Raw genomic sequence first — 23,177 nt, 5'->3', positions numbered from 1 at the left:
TTGCTACAGAAAAAACCTCGGGCCCAAACTAACAAAACAAACTAACAAAATGAATTTCAATAGGAACAAATGTCAGGTTCTGCTCTTAGGCAGGAAGAACCTGATGCACAAATATAATATGGGAGACACCTGTCTTACTAGTAGCATATGTGAAAAGGATCTAGGGGTCTTGGTGGACCACAAGCTGAACATGAGTCAACAGTGTGATGCAGCTGCAAAAAAGCTAATGCTATACTGGGCTGTATCAACATTAGGAAGAACTTCCTGACAGTAAGAGCTGTTCGACAGTGGAATTTGCTGCCAAGGAGTGTGGTGGAGTCTCCTTCTTTGGAGGTCTTTAAGCAGAGGCTTGACAGCCATATGTCAGGAGTGCTCTGATGGTGTTTCCTGCTTGGCAGGGGGTTGGACTCGATGGCCTTTGTGGTCTCTTCCAACTCTATGATTCTATTTTAAGTCTAGTGTCCAGATCAAGTCATATTACCTCTCTATTCTGGCTTGTTTCAGTCCCCATGTGGGGACTATGTCCAGTCATGGGCACCACAGTTTAAGAAGAATGTTGCAGAGGAGGGAAATCAAAATGATAAAGTGTGGGGTAATTGAGCATTATGATGAATGTTTAGAAGAATTCAGTATGTTGAGCCTGGAGAAGAGAAGATTGAAAGATGAAAGGATCTTGTTTTCTGCTGATCCAGAAAGTAGGACCTGAACCAACAGATACAAATTACAAGAAAGGAAATTCCAACAAAACATTTGAAATAAGTTTTAGTTCGTAAAAGCTGTTTGACAGTGGAACCAGCTCTCTTGGAAAGTGGTGGACTCTCCTTCATTGGAGATTTTTAAACACAGATTGCATGGGATTCTTTAGCTCTGATTCCTGCATTCAGGGGGTTGGACAAGTGACACAGGGTTCTTTCCAACTCTACAAATTCTATGATTCTATGAAATCAAGAATTCCAGGTTCAAATTGTACCTCAGCCATAGACCTACTAAGGAAACTTAAACCTGGCTGCCCTTCTGTAATATTAGGACAAACTGTCATGTTTTACAAGTTTATTGTAAAGATTAGAAATTAATATTTCAATGTTAGGTTTTTTAAAGAGGTCTTTTACACCTAGAATTTTAAATTTTTGATGGCTGTTGAAATCTTGACTTAAAAAACCCAACAACATCCAGCTTCCTGGTGAGTGAAGGGCTATACCCAGGTATTTAAAGCGGGTGACCTGCTCAATCTTATGTCCGTCGATGTACTTACCATACACATGATTTGGGCCTCTTGGCAAAGACCATGATTTGGGGTTTTTGGCAGTTGAGATCCAATTGGCTCTCTTTACAATACGCAGCGAGTGTTTTCATGGCTGTTTTAAGGCCAATCAGTGTTTTAGAGAGGATTGCAGTGTTGTCTGTGTAAAGCGGCACCGAAATAGGATTTCCTGTAAGTTTTGGAGGATGGAAATTTATATTGCGGAAAATAAGGGATCATATCATTTATAGAATAATTGAACAAGGATGGGGCCAGTATGCATCCTTGTTTGACTCCTTTCTCGGTTTCTATTGCATTGCGTAAGTGGCCTTGGGAGGTACAACACACTTTTAATGAGGTCGCTTCATGTAACATGTGTATTAGGTATAGCAGGCGTCTATCTAGTGTTGAGGTCTCCACTTTTTCCCATAGCTTTGTTCTGGAAATAGAGTCAAAAGCTCCTCTGAAGTCAATAAAGGCCACAGAAAGAGAAGCAGTTTTACTAGATGAGTACTTCTCTATTAGATGTTGGAGAACTAAACACTGGTAGATGGTCGAACGACCCTCTCAGAATCCCGCTTTAAAGGGCTTTAAAGGTCAGCACCAACACTTTGAACCGTGCTTGGAAACGTACTGGGAGCCAATGTAGGCCTTTTAAGACCAGTGTTATGTGGTCTCGGCGACCACTCCCACTCACCAGTCTAGCTGCCGCGTGACCTTAGACTGCAATTTGTACTGTGATGTATGGAACATATAAAATTGTCTTATACAGAGTCAGACCATTGTTCCGTCTAGTTCATGGGTAGGCAAACTAAGGCCCGGGTGCTGGATCTGGCCCAATCACCTTCTAAATCCAGCCGGTGGATGGTCCAGGAATAAGCATGTTTTTACGAGTAGAATGTGTGCTTTTATTTAAAATGCATCTCTGGGTTATTTGTGGGACATAGGAATTCATTCGTGTGTGTTTTTTTCAAAATATAGTCTGCCCCCCCCCCAAGGTCTGAGGAACAGTGGACTGGCCCCCTGCTGAAAAGGTTTGCTGACCCCTGGTCTAGTTCATTGCTGTCTACATTGATGGGCACTGGCTTTCCAGTGTTTCTGACAGGGGACATTCCCATTCCTACAGGGAAATGGTGGGGACTGGAATGGGGAGCTTTTGCAAAGAAGACAAGCGCTCTACTACTGAACGACAGTCCACCCCAAAAGGCAGAGTTGCATAGTCACAGAACATGTGGTTGTGATCAGGTATTTGGGAATGAAAACAAGGAGCGGCATTTAATCGCCAACATCTCCCCATGCTACCCACTGATCAGTTCAATTACTGGTTATCTAAGTGGCCAGACTCTGCATTTTGCAGCTCTCCCCCCTTTTTCTTGTATTTTTGTTTTTGCAGCACTACGCATTCATTCTTGACCTTGTTCAGTATAATAAATAATAATAATAATAATTTATGTATACCCCGCCCATCTGGCTGGGCATCCCCAGCCATTCTGGGTGGCTTCCATCAGAATATTAAAAACAGAATAAAACTTCAAACATTAAAAACTTCCCTAAACAGGGCTGCCTTCAGATGTGTTCAGTATATTCAGACATAACCAGCATCTTCAACATAATTTGGCTCAAAGTGAAGTTCAAAGCTGAATTGCAGGCATTCTCATTTTTAACAAAATCTCAGTGGGACTTTGCAAAAAATCAAATTAATTTCAGTTAGGAACTTAACATAACTTTGGGTGGGGATAGGGCGGTCTAGTCTCTTGGGCTTGCCAATCGGAAGGTTGGCGGTTCGAATCCCCACAATGGGGTGAGCTCCTGTTGCTCTGTGCCAGCTCCTGCCAACCTAGCAGTTCAAAAGCATGTCAAAGATAAATAGGTACCACTCTGGCAGGAAGGTAAACGGCATTTCTGTGAGCTCTGGCACTTGTCATGGTCCTCCATGCACCAGAAGCGGTTTAGTCCTGCTGGCCATATGACCCGGAAAGCTGTCTGTGGACAAACGGTGGCTCCCTCGGCCTGAAGCGAGATGAGCGCCACAACCCCATAGTCACCTTTGACTGGACTTAATCATCCAGGGGTCCTTTACCTTGTTTGCCTTTACCTAGGGCGGTCTAGTTCCCACAGTTGTCAGTGGAATTTCAAATCAGACTTGGAAGCATCTCTTTGAGCAAAATATTTAACGAATATTGAGGAAAGCCAAAAGATTATTGAGAGTAAGAATATTTTTTCAGTAAGATTTCAAATGCCACATCAGTTATTTATTCATGATGCGTTTATATCCTGACCTTCTTATAGATTAGAACTCAGGGCAATGGACATGAGGTTCCTTCCCACGTGGTTGACTTGACTTCCCAGGCATTGACTTGAAACAGACATGTTTTGCTTCAGAAAGTGTGGTTAGATATGCCTTCAGACCATAGCTATTCTTTGTCATCAATAAGATTTTTATCATGAACCTGGACAAAATTCAGGATATGAAGCCATGTACACGAGTGAAGTGTCAGAGGAGGAGGAAGAACCAGCTTCAGTGATGAGTCCAAGTGACGCCCCTTTGCACCAAGAGCCCATCTCTCTACCATCTCCCAGTGTGAGGAGGTTGTACTCCCATCATCCAAAGCTTTTTGCCCAGAAGTCCCAATGAAGCCACAGGGGCCACCATCCCAGTGAAGCTGACGGTTGCTTAAGCAGGCAAAGCCCCTTCAACAAAAAGAGCTAACCATCCAGACAGGTATCACTCTGGGACTCTACCTGAAGCAACATTTGAACCTGCTCATACAATTTTCCAACTTGAGAGCCTGCATGGGAGCACTCTCCAGGGCGCTAGCTAGAACCTGAACTAAACTTTGCATTGCTTTGCCCTGAGCTTTGCTTCAGTTTCGTTTGCTGAGCCTTCAGTACTAGTCTGTCCCTCCTCAAATTGCTTGGTTTAAGGGAGCTGTTTGCTTTTGCTGTTGAGTCTGTGTACATTTTTCCACCTGCTGTTCAAACATTGTTTTTATTTGGTTGTTTTATAGTTATTGTACTTTCCCTTTTATGTTCTCTACATGGCTTCCAGAGGCCTTTCTAGGGTGGTTTATAAACTATAATGTCAACTATCAAATAATAAATAAATGTGATGGGTCTGACCTAATGTAGGCCCATTAGCATCTGGTTCAACGTGAAAGTGTTTTGACAGAGCCAAATAGCATTATTGAGCCAAAAAGAGCTGTTAAAATGTGGTTTTTAAGAAGGCTGAACCAAAGGTTATCCACAAAAAGCTTCACACCATGGAAAAGCAGGGCTGAATGCTACCTGGCAATTTTCAAGGGGGTAAAATTGGGGGAACCATTACTTCACATTACTATTGAGCTCCTCTCAGAAGCCCCATTGGTGACCACACTTTTCTCACCTCAAAACCCCTCTGATGTTACATTACTTGGTGATGTAGTGTCACTGTGATGGAGGCTTCTGGGGGCAAAAAGGGGTGCAGCCATTTTGTTGCAAGAGTCCCCACCAGATCATTACTTTGTCATGATGTAGCATAGTTCCTGGGAGGGGGAAGGCAAAGAATATCTCAGTGCTGAACATTATTATTATTATTATTATTATTATTATTATTATTATTATTATTATTACCCCGCCCATCTGGCTGGGTTTCCCCAGCCACTCTGGGCGGCTTCCAACAAAACACTAAAATACAATAACCTATTAAACATTAAAAGCTTCCCTAAACAGGGCTGCCTTCAGATGTCTTCTAAAAGTCAGATAGTTGTTTATTTCCTTGACATCTGACAGGAGGGTGTTCCACAGGGCGGGCGCCACCACCAAGAAGGCCCTCTGCCTGATTCCCTGTAACTTGGCTTCTCACAGCAAGGGAGAAGGCCCTCAGCGCTGGACCTCAGTGTCCAGGCAGAACGATGGAGGTGGATACGCTCCTTCAGGTATACTGGGCCGAGGCCGTTTAGGGCTTTAAAGGCACCAGCACTTTGAATTGTGCTTGGAAACGTACTGGGAGCCAGTGTAGGTCTTTCAAGACTGATGTTATATGGTCTTGGCAGCTGCTCCCAGTCACCAATCTAGCTGCCGCATTCTGGATTAGTTGTAGTTTCACCTTTGTAGGTCACCTTCAAAGGTTGCCCCATGTAGAGCGCATTGCAGTAGTCCAAGCAAGAGATAACCAGAGCATGCACCACTCTGGCAAGACAGTCCACAGGCAGGTAAGGTCTCAGCCTGCATACCAGATGGAGCTGATAAACAGCTGTCCTAGACACAGAATTGACCTGTGCCTCCATGGACAACTGTGAGTCCAAAATGACTCGCAGGCTGCGCACCTGGTCTTTCAGGGGCACAGTTACCCCATTCAGGACCAGGGAATCCTCAAAACCTGCCCGCCTCCTGTCCCCCCAAAACAGTACTTCTGTCTTGTCAGGATTCAACCTCAATCTGTTAGCCGCCAACCATCCTCCAACCACCTTCAGACACTCACACAGGACCTTCACCGCCTTCACTGGTTTCGATTTGAAAGTGAGGTAGAGCTGGGTATCATCCGCATACTGATGAACACTCAGCCCAACCCCCCTCTCCCAGCGGCTGCATGTAGATGTTGAAGAGCATGGGGGAGAGGACAGAACCCTGAGGCACCCCACAAGTGAGAGCCATGGGGTCTGAACACTCATCCGCCACCACCACTTTCTGAACACGGCCTAGGAGGAAGGAGCGGAACCACTGTATAACAGTGCCCCCAGGTCCCAGCCCCTCTAGATGGTCCAGAAGGATGTTATGGTCAATGGTGTCAAAAGCCGCTGAGAGATCCAGCAGAACTAGGAAACAGCTCTCACCTTTGTCCCTAGCCCGCCGGAGATTATCGACCAGTGCGACCAAGGCAGTTCAAGTCCCATGATGAGGCCTGAATCCCGACTGGAAGGGATCCAAATGGTCCGCTTCTTCCAGGCATGCCTGGAGTTGTTCAGCAACCACTCACTCAATCACCTTGCCCAAGAATGGAAGATTTGAGACTGGGCGATAGTTGGCCATATTGGCCGCATCTAAAGATGGTTTTTAAAGAAGCGGTTTAATAACCACCTCTTTCAGCAGATCTGGGAAGGCTCCCTCACAGAGAGAAGCATTCACCACCCACGAAGCCCATCGCCCAGCCCTTCCCAGCTAGCTTTTATAAGCCAGGATGGGCAAGGATCAAGGAGAAAGGTGGTTGGTTTCACTCGTCCAAGCAGCCTGTCCACATCCTCGGAGGTAACAGATTGGAATTGATCCCATGCAACTTGACTAGACAGGACTCCAGCACTCTCCCTCCCCAGCCCTGCTCCCACGGTGGAGTCTACCTCTTCCCAAATCTGAGTAACTTTATCCGCAAAAAACTTTGCAAAATCATTGTAGGAGATCATGTGGCCCGTACTAGGCCCCAATGTAGCAGGTGGTTCCACTAAATTGCAAACCACCTGAAAGAGTCTCCTGCTGCTGTTTTCTGCAGATGCAATAGAGGCAGTGAAGAAAGTCTTCTTCGCCATCGCTACCGCCACTTGGTAGGCTTGACATTGAGCTCTAACCCGTGTCAGCTTCAGAATGAGTTATCCGCCACCGGCACTTTAGCCGTCTCATCGATTGTTTCATCGCCCTCAGAAACCACGGGGCTGTCTGGGCTCCATGCAATCAGAGAGGGCGCTTCGGAGCCAGACAGTCGATAGCCCTGGTTAACTCTGCATTCCAACGGGCCACCAGGGAATCAGCTGAAAGGCCATCAATATGGGATAAAGCATCCCCTACCACTCTCTGGAAACCATTTGGATCCATTAAGTGGCAGGGGTGGACCATCCAAATTGGTCCCACCTCCCTGCAGAGGGGAAGGGTCGTGGAGAAGTCCACTTGCACCAGGAAGTGATCTGACCATGGCACTTCTTTCGTTTTGCTTTTACTTAATGTCAGATCACCAACACCCATAGAGGTAAACACCAGGCCCAAGGCATGTCCACGGCTATGGGTTTGGCCAAACCTATTCAGGGACAGCCCCATGGAGGCCATGCTTTCCACGAAGTCCCGAGCAGCCCCTTGTAAGGTCATGTTGGCATGGATGTTAAAATTCCCTAGGACAACCAAACTAGGTGTCTCCGGGAGAACATCCGCCATGACCTGAAGCAGCTCGGGCAGGAAATCCTTGGTACAGGGGGGAGATCGGTACACCAAAAGGAATCCTGTACTGCCCCTATTGCCCAACTTCCAGAACATGCACTCAGAGAACTGGCTTTTCCCAGTAGGACACCTGATGCAAGCTAGTGACTTCCTAAAAATGACTTCAACCCCCCTCCCCACCCACAAGGCCTGGGTTGCTGTGCGTAAGAGAAACCTGGTGGACAAGCAGCGGCAAGGACAGGCCCATGTGCTTCATCCAACCAAGTCTCTGTTACACATGCCAGGTCAAGTCCTCCATCCATGATCAAGTCATGGATGGCAGTGGTCTTATGAATCATTGACCTAGCATTGCACAGCAGCACCTTCAGGTCATGTGGGTATCCCTTGCTGATTCTAGTATACGCCCAGTCAGGACCAGACCCGGAGGCAGGGATAGTCCTCAGACAACGACTAAGCCTGCCTCCTCTGTAATGACATGGTCTGGTCTTAGCTTAACTCCTCCTCCTACCCGTGATCACTGAGATCGGTTGTCCCAGTGCATCCCCCCCTGTGGAACATGCTCCAGCCATTTTGTTGGCTGGGACCCACTCCCCGGCAGCCCTCCCCTTAAGAACAAAATAAAACTCTTTTTAAAAAACACACAATAAAACAATACTAACAAAAAACTGTAAAAATTACAAACACATCAAAATCAAACAAATTCCCGAGCCCAACCAAACATCCATCCCACCCCCCACCCCCCCAAAAAAAAAATTCAAAAGGGAAAAAGAAAATTTCAAAACATTTTAAAAAGAACTCTGCACCCCTCCGAGTCCTCCTGGACAGCAGCAGCAGTAGCAGCAACCGTCCTTATGAGGCCTGTCAGGCCCCACCCTGGGCCAAGTGGTGAGTGGCAGGAGCAGGGCCCTTAGGCACTCATGCAGGAGTCCTTCCTATGCACTGGAGATTGTTGTCCATTGGGATTTGTGGGGTGGAAGGAGGAGAGGCCAACAGGATGTGGAGCCAGAGTCAATGACAGGCAGAACCAATTAATAGTTTTGTCCCAGTCTTCCTCCCTACTGCTGAGATGTAAAAGGGGCAATACTGAGATCAAGGAGGATGGAGCTGGCAGACAAGGCAAGCCCCTTGACTACTTGTAAGTAGGAAGGAAGGCAGGTGGGGCTGGCTGAGGGCAGGCTGAGGTTGGTGGGGCAGTTCCCCCTGCCCCCCAGTGGGCCAGCCTCCACTGTTCCTATCAGTAGTCATCAAGACCAAATCTGGTAACCATTTGGCAGGAACACAAATGATCAGAGTTGCCTATATTCTGTATGTACTCCAGGTGTGCTAGCTTTCCATGTATGGAAATGAGGACCTGGTGCTCAATTTGCCATCCCAATGGCCTCTGGTTCTCATCTCTTTTGAAATAAAGACCGTGTCTAACATGTGGGGTGGGAAAGTGTGAAGGCATATAGGAACATAAAAATAAACAATACAAAGAAGATGCAAATAGACTTAAATAATTTATTCTGGGCACCAGATTTGGTAAATTGGGGAGATGGTGCCGTATACAGAAGGCCCCAGCAGTTGCCAAGGCTATTAACACTGATACTGTCCGTTTCTTAGGCTGCACCTCCCAAAAGAAGTTTGCATCCAATCATCCTATATAAGCCAAGTGCACTAAATATGCTATTGCTACTTAACATATTTTAATAGATTGCCAACATAAAAAACCCCCTTTTTTTGCAAGTCCACAAGTGCAGGTCAAGCAAAATCTTTAGAAACAGCCTCTACAAAATTGGGGGCCGACATTAAGATGCCAATGGTACAAATTATTGTGAAGACTGAAAACGCCATCAAACAGAGGCGGTCCACAACAGAAGCAGCAAACTTCCATTCATTGCAAATGGCTTCTGCCTCATCCTGGTCTCGGAACCGGTTGGCAATATATCGGACCTCCTCTAGGATCTTTGCCAGTTCTGGGTCAGTTTCAGACGGATGTCCACTGTGAAGGAGGTTGTCTTCGTCAGTCGGGGAGCAAGTCATTCTCCCACAGATCACACCGGAATCAGTGGTAGGGGTGCAATGGACACCTTCCAGGCCTCTGAAGCCTATGTAGAGCATATTCCCATTACTGGATTGCTGCCCACTCACAGTGTTTACATCTATGCTGGACATACTGCATCGACGCTGTTTATGCTGGCATGCTGGTCGCACTTTGTCCTCCCCTGGTCTTTTCATTCTCAGGAACCAGGCACACCAGTTGAGAAGGATGATTCTGGTCTGGGAAACATGTATAAAAACACACCGTAGCTATTATATCTTGGAAGATATCTGGCCCCTTGCATGTTACTTGCTTGTCTAGCAATGGTAAGGTCATTGACCAATGAGCCCTGTGCCTGCACTCCACTCTGGTTCATACATTCAGTTGGGGGCTAGCACTACAAGAGTGTGGAGGAGGAGGAGCAGTCTTTAAAGGGGAGCCCAAAGGAGCACATTCTTAGCATGCAGGAGGTGCCAGGTTCAATGCCTAGAATATCCAGCCGAAACAGGGATGGGCTCCTGTGGCTCTCCAGGTGTTGCTAGATAACTTTAGGAAGAAAGTAAGTGCTGTTGGACTATGAAATGGACTACCGTAGAAGGTGGTGGACCCTCCTTCACTGGAAGTTTTTAAATGGAGGTTGTATGGCCATCTGCCAGGGATTCTTTAGCAGTGATTCTTCATTGCAGGACATTGGGCTGGATGACCCCTGGGTTCCCTACCAACTCTACAGTTCTACGATTCTTTCCATCCCTACCTGTGACCCTCCAGATGTTATTTGACTCCTGCTTCCATCAGCCAACATGGCCAATGGTAAGGGATGATGGGAGTTTTAGTTCAGCAACATCTGGAGGGCCACATGTGCTAGTTACATGACTAGCCAGTCACATGAAGGCCAGCTTACACAATTCTCCCCTCAAAATAGTGTGGGAAAGATCATATTAATTAGGTACACACTTGGATGGCCCAGGTTGTACTGGATACTACAAAAAGGCTCCTGTTGCTTCTCTACTTCTTCTACTGCCAAACTGTCCTATCCTAGCTGAATGTATGAGCAGGGCTGGCCCACCCATGAGGCAAGATGAGGCAACCGCCTCAGGCAGCAAGATCCACGGGGGCAGCAGATTCCAATTTAGATCTTTCTCTCCCCTCCCCGCCCCGTTCCTGATGTAGTTCTTCCATCACCCTTTCTTCCCTAGTGAGGAGAGGGGCTCCATTTTGGGGTCCACCTCAGGGGCCAAAATGTTTTTGGCTGGCCCTGTGTATGAGCCAGGGTCTTGTGAAATCAAACCTCCCCATTGGCTTCTGAGCCACACATGTGCAAAGTGTCTTCCAGATAAACTACTTTACAAAAACCTTTTTGTTCAGATCTCTCTCTCTCTCTCTCTCTCTCTCTCTCTCTCTCTCTCTCTCTCAAGACAATAATGTCTAGGCTTTGCAATTTGCCCAGTTTCCTCCTGTTTTCATCTCAAACTCTCCAAAATCAAAATACTGTTTTCAATCATATTTAACACACTATTTTTAATCATCTTCAGTTTTGCTTTTTTTATTGACAGTTCAAACTCTCTTGGTGCAGGAATGTTTAAGAGCTATTCTTAAACCAGATGTTGGGGATATATATATCACCTAATGCAAAAAAAAGATCTCACAGAAACTCATAAACCACTTTTGAATATCCTGTCTTCATCCTCTCTACTGTTTGTTTGTTAAGAAACTACCTGGTGATTAGCAAAATCAATGGTCCATCTTGCCTAGCACACGCAGCCCTGACTGGTAACAGCTCACAAAGGTCTCAAGCAGAAGTCCTGAGATCATTTTTATGGGAGGGCATCATGATGGACCTTGATGCCTTATTCCATACAGCCTAACATACTGCCTTTCATTTGACAACATAGAAGGAGTATGTATTTAAACATAGTGAAGTCTGAAGACACAAATGCATACATATGTTTGTTTGGGATGAGTAGAATCTGCTCCAATGGCTGAGATCTGACTGCAGTTTGAAGCACGTCCAGCTACTTCATAAGTAAAGATTTTTAGAAATGTTTTTTGAAGTTAGAAGGATAGGAGACCAGGGACCAGGCAGAAAAATCCAAGGTTCAGGTCCCCTGAGCCACTCACTAGCAATGCTCCTGACCTGTTGCCTCCAGAACTCCACCTCCCATCATCCTTGACCATTGGCCATGGTGGCTGAATGGCCACAGGTCCCCCATCTCTGATGTATGGCTGAACTATGCTTGCAAAGACATATGTGCTATCAATCCATTTCCGTTTGCTGCCTCATCCAACTAATATCTGGGGAACAAGAATGACTTGCCTGCTCCTGTAGCAGGACTGTGATCTGCAGGGTTTCAGTTATATATAGACAGGGAGGGGAAAATATGCATCATCTGGGCTCTTACCCACTTGGGCATTTTCCCCCCATCTGGATCATGGTGGTGATACTGCAAAACGATCACGGTAACCACAACTGAAAGTCCGACAATAATCATGGTGCTTGCAAAATACTGTGCTGCAAATGGAGAGGAGAAGACGATGAAGAGGAGGAGGAGGAAATAATGACCAGGTTATGGGGAGAATTTAGGCTGCAATGCCACTTCAAATAGCTGTCATTCACCTAATAGTCTAACATTGTAGTCCAAACGCTGTTGGACTACAACTCCCACCATTCCTGGCCACTGGCCATGCTGGCTGGGGACTGATGGAAGCTTGAGTCTAAGGACAGTCTGGAAAGCCACGGGAGAGAGGACAGTGCAGTTGGTAGAGCATGAGACTTAATCTCAGGATCATGGGTTTGAGCCCTACATTGGGGAGATTCCTGCATGGCAGGGAGTTGAACTAGATGACCCTTGTAGTCCCTTCCAACTCCACAATTATTGGAGTGCACAGAGCCCCCTGTGGATATGGGCATTTTATTCTATCCTGCCAGAAAGTAAGCACAGGATGAGTGCAAGACAGGAAATACTTCTGCACATGTGCAGTATTTAATTCCTTTTATTTATTCATTGCATTTATACCTCACCTCTCCTCCAAGGAGCCCAAGGTGGTGTCTCTGGTTCTCCCCTTCTCCATTTTATCCTCACAACAAATCTGTGAGTTGGGTTAGACTGAGAGGCAGTGACCCAAGGTCACCCAATGCGGATTTGAACCCTGGTGTAACCACACTGACTCTCTTTTTATAGAATGAATGAAGAGATTAGAAGCCCCTACATGTTGGAGGCTCTGGGTCATGGCAGTAGAATTAACCACTTAATTGGCTACCAGCACCACAGCATAAACCTTTTACTTTTAAGCATTGTAATTTCTTTCCTCACTGAATATTTGCCAACTGTGCAATTTCCTACCCCCAAACCATAAGCCAAGACTTCTAAACCAGTAAATCTACTGAACACACACAATTCCTGATCTATATTATTGTGGCCTTGTTGCAAGTTTGAATATAAAATTGCTCACTGAACATTAATTCTGCTGTTACTCACCTATTAATGGCACTGAATCAGATGTTGCTGGCATAATTTCGGCCACCAGGAGCATAAACACTGTGAGGGAGAGTAAAACGGTGATTCCTGAAAGGCAAAGTATTGGTATGGAATCAAGACATAAAGGCACTCTCGGGGTTGAGGAAAAGAGGAATGAAATTATTAAGAGGCTCACATACTAATGAAAATATGTATTTCTTCCCCTACAAGGAAAGGTTGCAGAGCTTGGGGCTTTTTTATTTAGAAAAAAAGGCAAGTAAGAGGTGACATGATAGAAGTTTATAAATTATTCATGATATATAGAGAGAAGATAAAGAAAAGCTTCACCCTCTCATATAACACTAGGACATGTGGGTGAGATCCTGTGGTCAGAAATAGTCAAAGAGAAGGGAGTCCAAGAAGGATGGGAGATTCTATAAGGAGAAATATTGAAGGCAGACAATTCCAAAGGCAGACAACTCCAACAAGGATGTGTAAGAAATGGAAGAAAGGGGAAATCACAAAAGAGGAGTAGACACAACTAGCCAACAGTTGCAAGGTGAAGGTCAGGCTGGCTAAAGCTCAGAATGAGCTTGCAAGAGAGGTTTAAAATAATTTAAAAGGTTTCTGTGGCTATGTTTGAACCAAGAGGAAGAACAAGCAAGTTGTAGGTCCTCTGTATGGAGAAGATGGAGAAACGCTATTGGGTGACAGAGAGAAAGTAGAAGTGCTCAGCACCTGCTTTGCCTCTGTCTTCACCCAAAAGGAAAGTGATGCCCAACCTGGCGATAACAGAATAAATGGTGTAAGGAGGGAGCTGCTGTGCAATATAGGAAAAGAGGTGGTAAGGAAACACCTAGCTGCTTTAAATGAATTCAGATCTCCAGGACCTGATGAACTTGATCAACCTGATGAAGGAGCTTGCGGGTGTAATCTCAGAGCCTTTGTCTATGACCTTTGAGAATTCTTAGAGAACAGGTGAGGTCCCCGCAGACTGGAGGCGGACAAATGTCCCCAACTTCAAAAGGCGGGAGGCAGAAAAACCAGGTAACTACTGACTGGTGAGCTTGATATCAATACCATAAAATGTCCTAGAACACATAATTCAACAGTCAATCTGTAAGCACTTAGAAAAGGATGCTGTGATGACTAAGACCCAGCATGGGTTTCTCAAAAACAAGTCATGTCAGATGAATCTCATTCCTTTTTTTGATAGAGTTACAAATTGGGTGGATATGGGGAATGCTGTGGACATAGTGTATCTTAACTTCAGTAAGGCTTTTGACAAAGTCCCCACTGAGGAAGCTAGTAAAATGTAGGTTGAACGAGGTAACTTTTAGGTGGATTTGTAGCTGGATGACTGACTGAACCCAAAGAGTACTCATTAATGGTTCCTCACCATCCTGGGGAAAAGTGACAAGTGGGGTGCTGCATGGTGGTGTCCTGGGCACGTTGTTGTTCAATGTGTTTATTAAAAAGACTTGGACAAAGGAATTAAGGGAATGCTCATGAAATTTGCAGATGACACCAAACTGGGAGGGGTAGCTAATAATGCAGAAGACAGAATCGGGATACAAAATGACCTTAACAGATTGGAGAACTGGGCACAAGTTAACAAAATGAATTTCAATAGGGACAAATGTACAGTTCTGCATTTAGGCAGGAAGAACCAGATGCATAAATATAAGATGGGGGACACCTGACTTGCCAGTGGTACATTTGAAAAGGATCTAGGGGTCTTAGTGGACCACAAGCTGAACATGAGTCAACGGTGTGATGCAGCAGCAAAAAAAATCCAATGCTATTCTAGGCTGCATCAACAAAAGCCTAGTGTCCAGATCAAGGGAAGTAATAGTACCACTCTCTTCTAACATGGTCAGACCACATCTGGAATACTGTGTCCAATTCTGGGCATGCACCACAATTTAAGAAGGATGTTGACAAGCTGAAATGTGTGCAGAGGAGGGCAACCAAAATGATCAAGGGTCTACAAACCAAGCCTTACAAGGAGTGCTTGAAGGAGCTGGGTATGTTTAGCCTGGAAAAGAGGAGAATAAGAGAGATATGACAGCCATCTTCCAATATCTCAAGGGCTGTCACATGGAAGAGGGAACAAGCTGTTTTCTCCTGCTCTGGAGGGCAGGACTTTCTGACAGTAAGAGTTGTTCAGCAGTGGAACAGACTCCCACAAGTGGTGTTGGACTCTCCTTTCTTGGAGGTTTTTAAGCAGAGGTTGGATGATCATCTGTCATGGATGCTTTAGCTGAGATTCCTGCATTGCAGGGGTTGGATTGGATGACCCTTGAGGTTCCTTCCAACTCTACGATTTTATGATTCTGTGAGTTGTTGGAGGCTGAAGGGGCAACAGGATTTGGTGAGCAAGGAGAGCCTGTGACAGAGAGCAGTTCTGACTCAGAGGCTGAAGCAGAGGTGGGGGTGGGGCAAAGGCTGCAGAAGAATACAAATTGTCCTACTGTGACAAGCTCCCCTCCCCACTTGTCTCCAAGGACACACAGAGTGATGCACAGAGTGGAACAGAGATTGGAGATGCCCCGTTGAAGTTTGAGACTGCTTGGGAAACTTCTGGCAAAGTAGGAGGCTTAGAGGTGGGTGAAGGTGGGGAAGCTCAGTCCTGGCAACTGCTCTACTGGGGCAATACCTGCTGAGATGTATTGCTGAGTTGTATGCCGTTTCTTTGAATAAAGAGTTAGCTTCTCTGAGAAACTCTTGTTTCTTGCTTGCTGACCTGCGTCTGACTCCAGTCCTGACAGCAGGCTTCCTTTGTTTCCTATATGTGCAGCCTTAATTGCATTACTACTACTACTACTATTACTATTACTACTACTACTACTACTACTACTACTATTACTTGGAAAGAGCCCAGAATGTTTCTCCTCCCTTCTGTGTATTTTTGTAGAGTTGTGAATTGTGACCTTTGGCACTTTTTTTCATTGCTCATCACTTGCACAGAGAAAGATGCTAATGTGAGCCATCTTTTGCAGATGCGTCCTTTCCCAATAATAGCAAACAAAGCAAGAACAAAAGTTTAACCCTGAACAAATGCCCATTGTTGTAGTTGTTTAGTTGTTTAGTCATGTCCGACTCTTTGTGACCCCCTGGACCAGAGCACGCCAGGCACTCCTGTCTTCCACTGTCTCCCGAAGATTGGTCAAACTCATGCTAGTAGCTTCAAGAACACTGTCCAACCATCTTGTCCTCTTTCGTCCCCTTCTCCTTGTGCCCTCCATCTTTCCCAACATCAGGGTCTTTTCCAGGGAGTCTTCTCTTCTCATGAGGTGGCCAAAGTCTTGGAGCCTCAGCTTCAGGATCTGTCCTTCCAGTGAGCACTCAGGGCTGATTTTCTTAAGAATGGAGAGGTTTGATCTTCTTGCAGTCCATGGGACTCTCAAGAGTCTCCTCCAGCACCATAATTCAAAAGCATCAATTCTTCGGCGACCAGCCTTCCTTATGGTCCAGCTCTCACTTCCATACATCACTACTGGGAAAACCATAGCTTTAACTATACAGACCTTTGTTGGCAAGGTGATGTCTCTGCTTTTTAAGATGCTGTCTAGATTTGTCATTGCTTTTCTCCCAAGAAGCAGGCATCTTTTAATTTTGTGGCTGCTGTCACCATCTGCAGTGATCATGGAGCCCAAGAAAGTAAAATCTCTCACTGCCTGCATTTCTTCCCCTTCTATTTGCCAGGAGGTGATGGGATCAGTGGCCATGATCTTCGTTTTTTTGATGTTGAGCTTCAGACCATATTTTGCGCTCTCCTCTCTCACCCTCAATAAAAGGTTCTTTAATTCCTCCTCACTTTCTGCCATCAAGGTTGTGTCATCTGCATATCTGAGGTTGTTAATATTTCTTCCGGCAATCTTAATTCCGGCTTGGGATTCAGTACTTTTATTTTTTTACAGAATAACTGTTTCTCTACAATATATTTTTTGAAAGTTATTTGTTCACTATGGATTTGGACACTTCTTAAAAAACCAGAAGCAAATTTTACATGATTGTTTTTGAGATCAAGAAGCAGGCTTTCTTCTATGTTGGGATACGGTTGGATGCCATTTTGAACCAAGATGATGGACTGGGGCTGTGTATACACCATACATTTTAAGCATGATTCCTCCCCCCCCCCCCAAAAAAATATCCCTGGAAACTATGGTTTACCCCTCACAGAGCTTGAAATCGCAGACTACAGCTCCCAGGATTCTTTTGGGGATGTCATGTGCTTTCATGGTATGTACACAGTTTGATCCTTTCAAAACCTGCAATTTTTGAGGGGGCGGGGAGGCTGCTGTTCTTTTCCTACATCTATATTTCCCTGGGTTCATGGCTGTTGCAAGAAGTGCCTGTGGGGCACTGAGAGCCTGGGATTGTTTATTTGTTTGTTTGTTTTTTAAATTCAGCCACAGTAGACTTTAAAAAAAAGAATTAAAGCTTCATTTAAGTTATATAGAGAGAGATAATATAGATATAGATATAGATATAGATATAGATATAGATATAGATATAGATATAGATATAGATATAGATATAGATATAGATATAGATATAGATATAGATATAGATATAGATATCTTCCATTGCTCTGCTATAATGATGGTGGTGATGATGATGATGATCGTGATAAAAAAATCCACACGAAGAGCTCTTGTGAACTCCACAAGGAGAATTCTAGACAATTGCAAGGCCTAGATCAGAGGCCTGTGGTCTTTGGAGGACAATTGCAAGGCCTCTACAATCCATCATAGAGATGCAGAGTGGGAAGGTATCCCAAGGGTAATGCACTTCAACCCCCTGCAATGCAGAAATAATTATAACCAAAGAACCAAATCTCTTCCCATCTGAAAGTTATTCCTATTGTTGAGCTCAAACCTCCTTTCTTGTAATCCATTGGTTCAGGTTTTGCCCTTTGAAGCAGCAAAAAAGAAGCTTGCTACATCTTCCATATGGCAGCCCTTCAGATCAGTGGCGTAGCGTGGGTTGTCAGCACCCAGGGCAAGGCAAGTAATTTGCACCCCCTAACCCTGGATTTGCGCCCCCTAACCCTATCCCTAACCCTAACCCCCAGATGTTGCGCCCGGTGCGGCCGGCCCCCCCTGCACCCCCCACGCTACGCCACTGCTTCAGATATTTCAAGATAGTTCACCTCTCAGTCTTCTCTTCTCCATGCTAAACATACCCCGCTCCCTTAATCATTTCTCATAAGGTTTGGTTTCCAGACCCTTGATCATCTTGGTCATCGTGCTCTGCACACCTTCCAGCTTGTCAATACCTTTCTTAAACTGTGCACACACAGCCGCCAGGGAATTTTGAGGAGGTCCCTTCCTTGAAAAAAAATTGGGGGGCCCAATGGCACACCTGCCATTGGCACGCCCACACAGCCCTCTCACACCTTCCCCTAATTGAAGGCGGTTGGAGTATCTTGACTTCTCCTGTGGTGGGACTGAGTGGCTGTGCAAAGAACAAACAGCAGCACCATGTTTCTGGGTCAGAGGGGGCAGGTGGTGGAGGTACGGGGTGCTGCTATTGCCTGGGTTTAGGGTTAGCGAGGCATGGAATGGGGTGCAGTCAACATCATCCTAGGAGAGGGAGGGGAGACACTTTATGTCTGTTGTCCCTACTCAGCCACACATCCCAATACATTAGCAGAAAAATAGTACAATATCCCTCATGAGGGTGGGGATACTTGAAAAATGTCTAGCCAAAATTCATGCAACAAATGGATGAATTTAAAATCTGCATTAGAACTACAGACACATTTCCTTCTTTTTAAAAAAATGCAAACTGGTGCAGAAATGTAGTGAACTGAACTTCAGAATGGGGGGGGGGGATGAAAGTGAAAGAAATTGCATTTGACAGATTCATCCATCCCATTTCCAGGGTACATATACAGTCTGCACTGCAGTATCCCTCCTTCTGTGATTGTGCCATGAATTGGTTCTGTCCCCTTTTCATTCATCTTCCTTCTCTCTCTATCCCTGGGCCATGCATTCTGTGACTTCTTGAGAGTTTCCACTTGTAACTACTTTCTCCTTGCCAGAAACTGACTGTGACATTTAAGCTGAAAATGCATGCAAAATAGCTTTGCTTATATACAAATAGAATAATATGTTTACCGAGTGAAATCTTCTCCCCAGAGTCGGCTGGAAGCAGGAAAACGAGAAGGGCAAGAGCTGAGATCAGCACACAGGGGATGAGAAGATTGAGCCCATAATACAGAGTCCTCCGTCGCATCGTCACCGTAAAGGTCACATCTGGATAAGGCTCTTTGCAACAGTCATAGAAAGATTCGGTTCTTTTCCCGGGAACACCTGTGGGGGTGGGACAAAAGGTCTCCTGTGAATTTCACCAAAGCAATTACTAAGAAAAGTCTCCCAGGGTTATTGCTGAGAGCAGATGTGGGCACCTCATGGCTCCCAGGCCACCTGTGGCCCTGGCAGAACTTCACTGAAGCCCACATGGATCCTCCAGCCGCCCCTCTGTTACCACCAACATCACTACCTGCTTCCAAAGGTTGCTGCCTCCCCATTCAAGGAGCTTAGCAAAGGACAGCAACTGATACAAATAAATGATTATCTGTCATCAGAAATTATCGTTCTCCAGCCTACCAAATACTGCTTTGGTTGTGTGATACCTGTCTGGTAAGCCATTGAGGCTACAAGTCAGAATAGCAGTATGATTGTGATGGGGATGACAGTGTGTGTCAGGAGAGTATCCCATGTGCTTCCACCCACATGTAAAACTGCTCTGCCTCCCATCACCCCACCAAGCAGAGGTTTAGCAGCTGAGGGAGCACATCTGTAAGGGGGAAGATAAGGCTAGCAGTGACTACTAGCCATGATGACTATGTTCTGCTTCCACTATTGTCGGTGGCAGGGCAGGCCTCTGAACACCAGTAATTGTAAATCACAAGTAGGAAGAATGCTGTTGCCTTCATGCCCTGCTTGTCTGGCATCTAGTTGGCCACTGTGAGAACAGGATGCTGGACTAGATGGGCCATTCAGCAGGGTTCTTCATATGTTCTTAGGATGATGCAGAGCTAGCAGGGCTTAACCAACACTCTCCTCCCTGCATATCTCGTGTGTGTGTGTGTGTGTGTGTGTGTGTGTGTGTGAACCCAGGTCCCACTCACTGCTGACTCCAATCATAGCACCCCTGATCACTCAGCCACTACCTAGTAGCAAAAAAATGTTACTCCTTCCTGGTCAAAATTCTCTTGAGGTATGCACCTTGCTGAAGCTAAGCAAATCTAGCTCTGGTCAGTGGTTGGTGGAGGAAACTGCCTGGATTTTGTCAAGCTTTGCTGCCGCTATGTGTAGGCCATCCCTTGGTAGAAGTGGCTTCTTTGTTCTGTTTTAATTTGTTTTGCTAATGCTACAGGCAGTGCTGCTTGTAATGGAACAATTCCACTTTCGCTGTCCTAACCACCATATTGTTAACCCCCAAATGACCAAGATTTGTCCTGAGACGTATTGGGGAAGGCAAACTTTTATGGCCATCAGTGGAGGGTGATCACCCAGATGTTACTACGACTTGTAGCCTCAGTGGCTTACGAGACAGGGCATCTGTATGAACAGTGGGCTCCTCTTCCTCACCCTGGTAACTCACTCTCTTTCCTCAGAGTTAGAAACACCTGAGAGATGTACTTCTACAAGAGACTTCTCAGCACCCGCACCAGTCTACAGTTCCTAGTTTTCCTTGGGGGAAGGCCATGGTCTGTTAGCCTCATTCTGGGTGTGACCTGCACACAAGGTGACCAGAAGCCAAGAAAACAAGAGGGAGGTAGAATTACATCTCCTTGGCAGTACACTTCTAAGGTCTTGCAGAATAGGGATCCCCCTGTGAGATCTCATGAGGAAAGGGAAGGCCGTTTTGCCATGAGAATTACAATTTCACTGGGTCTTCTAGGCCACTGGTTGACAGGGCTGGAAAGGATTTCCCCCTCCCAATCTCAATTGCTCCACTGGTTGGGATGAGGGTCACCTTTCCCCAAGTGGACTTATGTTTAGCATTGAATGAATTCTGTATAATTTGGCAGAAATGACACTGGGCAAGAATAGCATTGGAAAGGTGGGCCCCCATAAGGGGCCTGAGGGGAGTGCTGGCTGAGGGATGCCCTAAGCTCATGCTGGGGCCTCTGCCTGACTGGAATCTCTGTCTCTGGATGCCCAGTGAGAACCTGGATGCTTGGCTTACACCTCAACAGGGTTCAATGCTGTGTGATTCCCATGGAGCGAGGCTGGCACTTCCCCAACCCAGTAAGGTGCCTTTGCAATGGCAGGGGCTGAGGGGAAGGAGGAAGTGATCCTTACCCTACTGCCATGCCAACTCTGCTTACCTTCTGTATTCAAAAAAGATCGGGCCTGATTTCACCCACACCTGTGCCATTTCTCAGTTTTTACATCACTCTCACTGGGCTGCAGTTTGCATCTACCTGGGCAATGCAAACTCCAGATAAGTGTGTGGTGCAGAGCAGCATGTTCAAACTGTTTAGCCTGTTTTGAAGACTTGTATAATGCAAGGGGCTAAATTCATCTTCAGGCTTATGAGAATTAAACACTGATAATGCAGGCAATGTATAAGAGCATTAACTGAGATTCTGCTTATCCTTTAGGTGCTTTAGAGAAGAAAGACCCAAATCCCTTAGCCAATTTTTGCAAGTCTTACCCCCAAGCCCTTTCATTCAAACAGAGCTGTAGCTCTGCAGTAGAGCATCTGCTTTGCACAAAGAAAGTCACAGGTTCAATTCCCAGTGGCATCTCCAGGTAGGACTGGGAAATCCCCTCACCTGAAACCCTGGAGAGCAGCTGCCAGTCAGTTTGGGAAACACTGAGATAGATGAACTAAAGGACCAACTCAGTATAAAATAGCTTACTGTGTTTTAGTTTACTTTCCTTTAAACTGTTCTGAATATTTCATTATAAATTGCTACGATACATTCTGGGAACTTATGGTGAAGGGAGAGTAATAAAACAATTAATAAAGTTTCTACTCTGCCAGACTCATGGACATGCCATGAAGCTGAATGTTGGAAGAAAAAGTACTTCTTCATCATGCAGCACACTGGACCTTCTTCCCCCAGGAGGCAGTGATGGCCACCAACTTGGATGACTTTAAAAGAGGATTAGATCAGTACACAGAAGAGGGCTCTCAGCAGCTACTAGCAGGGATGGTTATGCTCTGCCTCCTGTCAAGGGCAGCAATGCTTCTGCATATCAGTTGCTGGAAATCACAGGAGGAGAGAGGGCTCTTGTGGTCAAGTGCTGCTTGAGGGTTTCCGACAGACATCTAAGTAAAGAAGAGCCTGGGCAAAGAAAAACATGTTGACATGATACTGGGTGAGATGGGCCATTGACCTGATCCAGCAGGCTCTTCTAAGGTTCTTCCAGCAAAGCACTCTAGCATCCTATTTTATTTTTAAATTAAACATGTAGGAGAGAGGACTGGCCCACCCTCGTATTGTTCAAGGAATATTGTGATCCTTCCCTAATCCTTGGAGCACTTTCCTGCAATCTGAAAATCCAAGGAACAGAAATGTGTGTGAACACGATGACAATGATCTAACACTACTTGTGTTTCAGATGGAATTGAAGATTGACATAAAAAGGCTCAGCTAAACATTTAAACAGGACCCAAGAGAGTATCCCGATGCCACTGACAAGGTTCATTCTAAGGCACATCAGTTCCATCTCTGGAAGCGAATCTCCCTGACTGAACTGAAGGCAACTGCATTTAGGAATATCCATACAGCTTACCGACTAAATCCCACTCGCCATTTGAAATGTATCCAGATATTTCTGCTTCTTGCATTTGCAAATCCAAAGACCATCCACCGTAAGTCCAGGATCCAAACTTCAATTTACATTTCTGGACATCAAAAGGAAACCAGCGCACATCTATGGAGCAAGAACTCTTGAATATTCCTAGATGGATGTTTTGGATGAAGGGAATATATGTATATATATGAGCAGACATTTCTCAGCAATTCTCTCTCTCCCTTTTGTATAGCTGCTCGCAGGAAATTCCCCCCACCCTCTGACATTTAAAACAACTGATCTGCTTGAAAGTGTTTTTCCCCAAAGCTGAATGAAAATAAGGGTATCAAGGTCAGCACCGTCGTTATCAAAGCAGTGACATTCTGTACTCTCTCATTTGAGGATTGTTGTTCATTTCGCTTTTATTTCACAAAACAACATTTCCACTTACACCCAGCCACCCAGCCACCACTGAATTATTTCATACGCACATAAATGCTCAACCTCAGGTATTTCCAAATGTGAACCTCACAGATCCATTGCAGCTGCAGGAACAAAGGCATCACTTCACATGATTA

At 45.5% G+C, this 23,177-nt stretch overlaps 1 protein-coding gene across 5 annotated transcripts in view; it reads right to left on the bottom strand.

Moving 5' to 3' along the window:
• Nucleotides 1-8,843: 8,843 nt before the first annotated feature.
• LOC309328751 (neuronal acetylcholine receptor subunit alpha-7) overlaps nt 8,844-23,177 on the bottom strand; it is a 95,898-nt gene continuing 81,564 nt past the window's right edge. For 4 of the 5 annotated variants that reach the window (XM_081839078.1, XM_081839081.1, XM_081839082.1 and 1 more), the window contains 5 exons: nt 22,600-22,767; nt 18,961-19,155; nt 12,854-12,940; nt 11,777-11,886; nt 8,844-9,616 (listed from right to left, as the gene is read on the bottom strand). In XM_081839078.1, the coding sequence (XP_081695204.1) occupies nt 9,098-9,616; nt 11,777-11,886; nt 12,854-12,940; nt 18,961-19,155; nt 22,600-22,767 (1,079 nt within the window). In that variant the 3' untranslated portion in view covers nt 8,844-9,097. The remainder of the gene's footprint in view (nt 9,617-11,776; nt 11,887-12,853; nt 12,941-18,960; nt 19,156-22,599; nt 22,768-23,177) is intronic. The other variant, XM_081839080.1, reaches the window with a different exon arrangement.

Source organism: Podarcis erhardii, assembly GCF_964252035.2.
Source record: "Podarcis erhardii genome assembly, chromosome: 14".
In the NCBI taxonomy this organism is placed as follows: domain Eukaryota; kingdom Metazoa; phylum Chordata; class Lepidosauria; order Squamata; family Lacertidae; genus Podarcis; species Podarcis erhardii.
Note: the sequence above shows the minus strand (reverse complement) of the source record. Positions and strands in the feature narration are given on the sequence as shown.